This window comes from Channa argus, chromosome 12 (assembly GCF_033026475.1).
Source record: "Channa argus isolate prfri chromosome 12, Channa argus male v1.0, whole genome shotgun sequence".
Lineage (NCBI taxonomy): Eukaryota > Metazoa > Chordata > Actinopteri > Anabantiformes > Channidae > Channa > Channa argus.
The window spans coordinates 3,169,236-3,178,769 of NC_090208.1; the positions used below are offsets into that span (position 1 = coordinate 3,169,236).

The following is a 9,534-nucleotide window of genomic DNA, read 5'->3' on the forward strand; positions in this document are numbered from 1 at the left end:
AGAGCTGGTGTGATGAAGTGAATCTCAATGGTTTCCTACAAAGTGACGTGTAAAAAAATCAAATAATATAAAGATATATTTAATATTATATATAGAAGAAAAAATTAACACAGATTAACAGATATGTTGTTGTAGAGAAACAAGCTCAGGGTTCCACTGCTTCTCCGTTATTGCTGAGTGGTGTTTTCTGCACTTTGTATTTGTTATTATGCTCATTTTATAATGTTATTTGAAATCCACCCACCCGTCTGTCTTACATAAAACCCTAAAACATCTTGTTATTTTCTTAATCGGATGTCAAGTTTGATTTCCTTATTCTATCTTGAGTGTTTAGCCCTTGTGAGTCCTTTGTATGTGACACGCCTGGTACATGTCCAATGTCTGTATAAACTAATGTGACAAGCTTCCTGAAACTGGAACAATAATTTCCCTTAAGACACACTTTGGTGCTATAGCATATTTTTATCAATAGATGGTGCTACTATACCTCTAGAGGGTCTATAGCTACACCCCAGCACATGATCAGTTTGTGAACGTGCACAGTGGAAATCACTGATTTAAATAAGTCACAAACAGCTCAGAGATGCAGGTTCCTTTAATAAAATCATCATGTGAAGCAGATCTTCAACAATGTTCAGAGAAAAAATGACTGAACAGGAAACTTCTATTCTTGTGGGATCATTGTGTGACTCCTCTCCTGCACAGCTGTTAGTCACTGCTACTTAATCAGAGCTAAACTACTGGTGGCTGAAAGGCCTTAAACCCTTAAAAGCACAAACATGGCCAGCATGACAAGCTCACACCAAACATCCTTCGTTGTCCAGACAGTTGTACTTGGACAGGATTGGGGGGAGGGTCCAAACACATCCTGTGGGTGAACTGAGGGAGATAACATGAGATAAATCAGGATTAAGCAGAACTCAACACTTTAAAACATCTGATTTTAAACCAGGACTGGATCTTTACAGGTTCAGCTTGTTGGACTGTTGATCAAAGGACTGGCTCAGTGTTTCTGTCCCAAAGGACAAAGGATGAAGCTACAATCAACAATTAATCACTGTGTGCTGAACCAAACCAACAACCTGTTAGTCCGTGTGTCTCAGTATTTTGTGGATTCCCCACCTGACCCAGTCCTTTCCTACAACAACTGTCCACTGTGGTGATGGACAAACACGAACATGTCCCAGGTGTCTCACCTTGAGAAACAGTCGGCACTGCTCAGCAAAGAGTCTTCGTCCACCAGAGTCCCACCACACACACGACGTCCATCCTTCTGTAGACTCTCCATCCACGGACACTCACCATCTGTAACATAAGAGCTTCCTCTCAGAACACAAGTATTCAGTGGGGCCTGGCCACAGACCACAGCTGGAGACAAACCAAACAGGTTGAGAATTTTGGCTTTAAAGCCTTGTAAACTTTGTTTGTTTAAGTTAAACCCACATAGATGTAGTTTAGATGATCGCGGAGGTTCCAAAGTTTATAAAGAGACCAAAATATAGTCTAAGACTCCTGGGATATTTCACTTTGATGCAGTGGAGTATTAAAATTTTTGTCCCTGACTTGGTCAGCACAGTTTCGTGAAGAGCTGCAATGGTTTGCCGTGGTGATCCCTACTTGTCATGATCGGCCCTTTGGTTTCACTTCCTGTCTCGGTCTTTTATTTTGTATTCACCTGTCTCCACATCCTGCTCTGTTCAGCCACTTTACATTCATCACCTCTCCTAATTGGTTACACCTGTTCCCTCAAACCCAGCCCTTCCCACAGTCCCCTGCATGACTTCAGTGAGCCTTCCAGACATTGTCTATGTGTCATTTGAATCATGGTAATGTCTGCAATCACCTGCCTGAAGCCTGCTGCTAAATCAGTTTGGCCTGTTACCTGTCTGCTAAACTGCTAATCTGCTAAACTTGCCTGTGTGCTAACCAGTCTGTATATTACCTGCTTGCTAAGCAGGTAATAAGGCCACTCCTACACTCCTGTGAGACTCACAATAGACTGCACCCTCACACCGTCCTCATAAACCCCTCCCCATGAGTGTAACTGTTTACAATTTGAAATCCTTTGTCACTTTAATCTACTGTGTGTTGTGTTTTTGTGACCTATTTACAGTTCATTGCTTTTTTTATTACTACTTTTCTATTTTGTGCTCAGAAACTCGTGAGGAACAAAATTTCATTTCAGTCTGTGCTTTTAAAAAATAACGTGTGAAATGACAAAGAATCTTGACTCTTAAACTGAAATGTTTTTCACTGATTTTGTTTCAATTCAAGTCATGAGTTTTTGTAATTGTCTGAATCAGCCTGATTATAGCAAATCAGTCACATTTTATAAAAAAATGTGACTGATTTGTGTTGTCTACCTGCAGTCTGAAGTTCTAGATTTGACACAAACACAATCTGAAACATTTCTATCCAACAACAGTGTGAAGAGCATCTTTAACTAAATCAGACAGGAGCAAACTGGGACTTACCATCCAGCTGTGAGAGACTCTCTGAAACACAGAACACAAAGAAACTGTTAGTAATACACACACACCTTTTATACAACACTAATGTTTTCACTAAATATGTTTTAAATTTATTTTTTAACTTTATTTATTACTAATTATCAACAGATTTCTTTTAAAACATTATTAAAAATTGTTTGTTGTTTATTTTGTCTTTTTCCACAAAATTCAACAGATGACAAAATAAAATTTATATGCTAAATGTTTTAAGTGACTTTACTCAGTTTTGAATTTTATTTCTCTATTTATTTATTTTACTCATACGTAACTTAAATAACTCAAAAACACATCAAATCTAATTATATTTTTAATAAATTAAAATTTACTCTGTAATTAAATTTTTGCTTCAGAAGTATAAATTCTATTTTAATACAAATTATGTTAATAAAATATAACATTTCCAGGTACATTTCCACATATGACTCTACACAGTCGGGCTGCTACGGTCGACAGGTGGACAGTCACCACCTGAGCCACTGCTGCCCCCTCACCACAGATCTCACTTCATCAGTGTTCAGTTTTTTACGTGAATTAGATCTGAAACCTGATTGGTTCAGGTGTGGACAGTGAGGAGGTTCTTACCTGGTGTCTGCAGAGTCACCACACTCATCACTTTGTAGGAAGCCATCGCTGCAAGTGTCAAGTCCTCACATCTGACATGGTATAAATACCTTGTTCTCCCCCCTCCCTCCCTCAGACACACCTCTCTCTGTTTCTTTGACAAGCAATAGATCAAACTAAACCATTATTGTGTCTTTTTACCAAACCAAGTTCAAGTATTTTCCAGTTCAAAGAGATTCTGCACCATGTTCATCAATCATTACTTCAGAAGCTGGATGGACGTCTTTGCTGACAAGGACTAATCATTCCTTGTTATTCATCTATAAAACCTTCCTACATACAGAAATCTAGACTTTACACAAATGATTGGACCACTTGTCATGACTCAGTGAAGAAGTTTAAATGCGCTGACGACACGACACTGGTTGGGCTCAGAACAACATCAGATGTATCAGCATAGAGAAAGGAGCTGGTCCACAGATCATAATCTTCACCTTTACATTGGGAAAAATAAAGAGATGGTCATAGTTTCTGGAAAAGCTTGTGGGGAAAACAATGACTATAATATCTGTGAAACTGAATTTACATGAGCCACAGTTAAGACATGTGGATCAGAGCTGTGTAATATGACCAACATCTCATGTCCTGATAGAGTTAATGAAAAATTCAGTTAAGCATAGAACAAAATGTGCAGCACACTTTGTGGTTCTTATCTGAAGATTATCTCTGGACTGTTGGACATTATTCTTGTGTAGGTGCTAACAGAGTGGTGTCTGTTGTGGTGATGCTGGAACGTACAGGCACGATGCTCCAAGTGAGGAGAAAGATTTGAAGAACTAGGCTGAAATGAATCAACAGTAAAATGTTTGTCATGCAAGAGAAGCAATAAAACCACATGCTACAGTCAAGGTTGTGTTGAGATTGAAGGTGTTTTAATTGATTCACAACCTGAATGAAGCACTGAGAAAAATTAATCCACCTTAACCCTCCTGTTGTGTTCAGGGTCAAATTGACCCGTTTTAAAGTTTAACAATCTAAAAAAAATACTTAAAACTATTTTTTCAATTTGAAACTTGTTTGGCTTATGTAGTGTAATCAACCTATAAAATAAAAATGGTTCCGTTCACATATGTGTAACCCCCCTACATGTTTATATTACAAAGGTGCTGTTCAGGTTTTAATTTATCAATATCACTCCATAAACAAAAAAAAAATTTCAAAATATAAAATAAAATTTTTAAAAATCAATTGCATATAAAACTATTGTAATTTATTTGTAGTTTTTTTTCAGTGTACATTCAAAAAAGTTTTAACATGATCTTTTTGTAATAAACGAGTGACTTATGCTCATTGAAACATGATCTGTGAACAGTAAAGAACATCATTGAACTAAATATTGATTGAAATGGTTAGTAATGGATTTAATGATGAGATATAAACAATGTTTTTTGGGACTTTTTGGTTTCTGACACTTTTGTATGATTAACTGTATAATAAGGGTCAAGTTGACCATGTCAAAAGAGTATTGATGTTCTCCGGTCAAATTGACCCGGGAACATCAAGGCTGTTCCTCAGAAACCAACATAACAGGAGGGTTAATGGTTGTTGTAGCTCTTCAGCAACATTAGCTGTGCTGCTAATGTTAACTACATTTTTGTGCTTTGTCCAAATAGCTGACGTTCCACAGATCAACAGAGACTGGATTAGTGTTTTCTCTTCATGCAACAAGTGATTCCAGAGTTGTTGGCAGTGATCAGACAGGAAACACCTCTTAAAAGCCCATTAATTTGAAATAGAGTTTGTTTTCCATCCTTTCATTATCTTTATCTGATTATCCTGGAGCGCTTTCCAGCTGTGGTTTGTAAATATGTTTTATCCAACTGGACATTTTATTGTCTGTAAAGCTTTTTTAATGTATGAAAAACTCAGCTTGAGATGGTTGAATGAACACGGGACTGAATGTACTAAGGAGCTGAACGGATGTAAATCAACTTGTTGTCCTTCCTTTGACCTCAGTGAGACACACAGTGTCCAATTAAGTCCAGTATCTGGCAGCATTTGATGCCCAAAGCAACTTTTCCTCAAAAAAGAGCTGAATGCAGGTTTTCTGGTAAAAAACATTTGTCCATAAATTTTAATATTTGTAACTTTGTTTTTGAGAAACGCTCCATTGGTTTGGTGATAACAGAGAAACATTAACACAGAAATATGTGATCTATGGTTTGGCAAAGAAGCAGAGAGAGGTTTGTTTGAGGGAGGGAGGGGGGAGAGGAAGGTGCTTGTGCCAGAGCTGATGTGATGAAGCGATTCTTAATATTTTCCTACAACGTGAAAGAAAAAAGAAAGAAAAAATATCATAATATATAAGTATATTTAATATAATGTACAAAAGAAAAACTGAACACTGATGAACTGAGATCTGTGGTGAGGGGGCAGCAGTGGCTCAGGTGGTGACTGTCCACCTTTCAACCGTAGCTTCACTGATTCTCAGCTCGACTGTGTAGAGTCATATGTGGAAATGTACCTGGACAAGACCCTGAACCCCCAAACTGACCATCACAAACTGTTGAGCTTGTGTGAGCCAGCACACATCTGACAGACCACATGATCTGAAGTGGAAACTCTGAACTGATGGGAGAAACTGAACCAGGAAAGAAATCGTGTTTCATAGTGAGTGAGAAACTGATGGAATGATGAACATTTATGAATTTATTTCCTCAGCATATTAGCTCATATTTTAGATTGTTATGGACATTACTGCATGTGGACAGTGAAGAAATATTCTGCTTAAATAAAGGAGACACAATTTAAATTCTTTTTTTTTCAAATATTTATTAAATTAAATAACATTTATAATTCCGAAGCAAACATTTAGTTATTCAGGTCATTTATATTAATTAAAATTATGTCATTAGATTTTTTTGTATTGCTTTGCATATGTTTCTATATTTACTAGAAGTAAAATTCGCTCCAAGATCAAAAATCCAAGATCAAATTAATTAGTGGAATCTGTCGTTGAGTGTTTTTAAATTATTTACATTATGTGAAGATTATATAGATCAATGCAACCGCAAGGGGCACAAGCCAGTGTCTTCTTATGTCAGACCCAAGTCTGGATAAATGCAGAGGGTTGTCACAGGAAGGGCATCTGACGTAAAACACATGCCAAATCAAACATGCGAATCGTGACAATGACTTCCATACCGGATCGGTCGGGGCCCAGGTTAACAACGACCGCCACCGGTGCTGTTGATCTACAGGGTACTGGTGGAAATTGGACTACTGTTGGTCGAAGACGAAGAAGAAGAGGAGGAAGCTGTGTTCGTAGGCAGAGAGAGAAGAGGAAAGCTAAGAATGTAGGACTGACAGTGGGGACTTTGAATGTTGGTACTATGACAGGGAAGACTAGAGAGTTGATCGACATGATGCAGAGAAGGAAGGTGGACATACTGTGTGTCCAGGAGCCCAGGTGGAAAGGTAGCAAGGCTAGAAGCTTAGGAGCAGGGTTCAAGTTGTTCTACCATGGGTCAGATAGGAAGAGAAATGGAGTAGGAGTTATATTGAAAGAGGATTTTGTGAGGAAGGTTCTAGAGGTGAAAAGAGCATCAGACAGGTTGATGAGTCTGAAGCTGGAAGTTGAAGGGGTGATGTTCAGTGTTGTGAGTGGTTATGCCCCACAGGTAGGATGCGAGTTAGAAGAGAAGGAGAAATTCTGGAGTGAGTTAGATGAAGTGATGCAGAGCATCTCCAGAGGTGAGAGAGTCATTGGTGTAGATTTCAATGGGCATGTAGGTGAAGGGAACAGAGGTGATGAGACAGTTATGGGCAGGTTTGGTGTTCAGGACAGGAACGCAGAAGGTCAGATGGTGGTTTACTTTTCAAAGAGGATGGAAATGGCTGTAGTAAACACTTTCTTTCAGAAGAGGCAGGAACATAGGGTGACGTACAAGAGCGGAGGGAGAAGCACTCAGGTAGACTACATCTTGTGTAGACGTTGTAATCTGAAAGAGATCAGTGACTGTAAAGCATTGGTAGGGGAGAGTGTAGCCAGCACAGGATGGTGGTGTGTAAAATGATGCTGGTGGTGAGGAAGATGAAGAGGACTAAGGCAGAGCAGAGGACGAAGTGGTGGAAGTTGAAAAAGGAAGAATGTCGTTTAGTTTTCAGGGAGGAGCTGAGACAGACTCTGGGTGGTTTGGAGGTGCTTCCAGATGACTGGACTACTACAGATAATGTGATCAGGGAGACAGGTAGGAGGGTACTCGGTGTGTCATCTGGAAATATTGTATTTAGAAATTATTTATTGATGTATTAATTGTTCATTTTGTAAATGTAAACATTTCCTCTTTTATTAGTCAATAAAGTATTACATTATATAATGTGATCATTTAGTCTATTTCTGATGGATTAAACAAATGTTAACACACTTGTTCTTTGATGATGGTTCAGTGTGTCACAGTGCTCTACAACACAACATACTGATGTTTTTTATGTAATATTTAACAATTTAGAAAACCTACTAAAAACATTGTATAATGGTAAAAAATACAAAGCGGGTGAAGCTTGTCCTGGAATAAATAACAGCAATTAGACATTTAGACAAAACTGTTTCTAGAATCACAAGGTGTCATTGGGACAATGAGTTTCTCCCCTTAATAACCACAAAAAAGCAGCCAAGACAAAATAGGAAAATGCAGCATCATGCTGCTATTTATTCACGTAGGACAGTTTGAGACATTGTGCTATGGACCAACAGTTTTTTCAATAGTAATTTTACTTGATATCAAAAGGGTGAATATATATGATTTTCAAATCCTGAAACAAAATGTAACTGCAGTTATTAAGTTTTATCAACAGGTAAAATCCACATGACTTGTTATCAGCAATGAATGTGTTAAATGTAAATTAAAGAAGTAGTGTAGCTTTTCCCACATTTCACATGGTTTCTCTCCTGTGTGAACACGTTGATGCCTTTTCAGTTGCACAACATGTGTGAAAGATGCCCCACAGTGTTCACACCAATACGGTTTTTCTCCAGTGTGAATACGCTGGTGTGTTTTTATGGAACCTAAAGTATTAAAAGCTTTTCCACAATCTTACACCAATATGGTTTCTCTCCATTGTCAAGTCAAGTGGCTTTTATTGTCATTTCTACTATACACAGTTTTACACAGTACACAGTGGAAATGAGATAACGTTCCTCCAGAACCAAGGTGCTACAAGCTATGTAAAGTGCATCGAGTGCAACCTAGTGCAAACAAAAAACAGTACAGACAGACAGTGTAGACAGACAACACAAAATAACACAGGACAGGAGACAAAACATGAGACAGCGCCGACCAGTAAACCTATTGTATACTAAGATTTTACAGTACAGTACAGTCAAATGTGCTAAAGGTGCAAAAAGCAGCATGTAAACAGTAAAGTGCAGTTAAATGTGCAGCATGTAAACAGTGAAATGTGTAAAAAACAGCAGGTAAACACTGTAGTGCAGTTAAGTAAAGAATATTAATAAATAAATAAATAAATGATGTCGGAATGAATTGAGATGAGTAATGAGTGATGAGTGTGTGTGTTGAGTTTGGGTTGTAGTTTGTGTAAGTTCCATTTCAGTTCTGTGTATTGAGGAGCCTGATGGCTTGCGGGAAAAAACTGTTGCACAGTCTGGATGTAGCGGCCCGAATGCTTCTGAACCTCTTTCCTGATGGCAGGAGGGTGACGAGTGTGTGTGACGGGTGTGTGGGGTCGTCCACAATGCGGTTGGCTTTGCGGATGCAGCGTGTGGTGTAAATGTGCATAAAAGAGGGCAGAGAGACTCCAATGATCTTCTCAGCTGTCCTCACTATCCTCTGTAGGGTCTTGCGATCCGAGACGGTGCAGTTCCCAAACCAGGCAGTGATGCAGCTGCTCAGGATGCTCTCAATGGTGCCTCTGTAGAACATGTTCATGATGGGGGGAGGGAGATGGGCTTTCCTCAGCCTTCTGAGGAAGTAGAGACGCTGCTGGGCTTTCTTGGTGATGGAGCTGGTGTTTGGTGCTCTTGACGATCTCCACTAAGGATCCATCGATAATCAGTGGAGAATGGTCGCTCTGTACTCTCCTGAAGTCCACAACCATCTCTTTAGTTTTGTCAACGTTCAGAGACTGGTTGTTTGCTCCACACCAGGCTGTTAACCGTTGCATCTCCTCTCTGTAAGCTGACTCGTCGTTCTTGCTGATTAGACCCATCACGGTTGTGTCATCGGCAAACTATGACTATGTGGTTCGAGCTGTGCATCAGTTGTGAGTCAGCAGAGTGAACAGCAGAGGGCTGAGCACACAGCCCTGAGGGGCCCCAGTGCTCAGCGTGGTGGTGCTGGAGATGCTGTTCTCGATCCGGACTGACTGAGGTCTCCCAGTCAGGAAGTCCAGAATCCAGTTGCAGAGCGAGGTGTTAAGGCCCAGTATGCTCAACTTCTCAATC

The 9,534-nt window shown here is 39.3% G+C and overlaps 1 protein-coding gene across 1 annotated transcript; it reads right to left on the minus strand.

The window, feature by feature from the left end:
* Window positions 1–577: 577 nt before the first annotated feature.
* LOC137137070 (transmembrane protease serine 11E-like) lies at window positions 578–3,128 on the minus strand. Its single transcript, XM_067522957.1, has 4 exons — window positions 3,093–3,128; window positions 2,475–2,495; window positions 1,197–1,305; window positions 578–879 (listed from the first exon to the last, which is right to left on the minus strand). The coding sequence occupies exons 1-4, from the start codon at window positions 3,118–3,120 to the stop codon at window positions 798–800; spliced, it is 240 nt and encodes a 79-aa protein (XP_067379058.1). The 5' UTR covers window positions 3,121–3,128; the 3' UTR covers window positions 578–797.
* Between the last annotated feature and the right edge of the window lie 6,406 nt (window positions 3,129–9,534).

Bases quoted from the DNA above. Each gene is read 5' to 3' on its own strand.
- LOC137137070 (XM_067522957.1), bottom strand. From the start codon at position 3,120: ATGAGTGTGGTGACTCTGCAGACACCAG. The intron at 2,496-3,092 runs GTAAGAACCTCC...TCTGTGTTTCAG, and splicing joins GGTGACTCTGCAGACACCAG to AGAGTCTCTCACAGCTGGAT. The intron at 880-1,196 runs GTGAGACACCTG...TATCTCCCTCAG, and splicing joins AGTGCCGACTGTTTCTCAAG to TTCACCCACAGGATGTGTTT.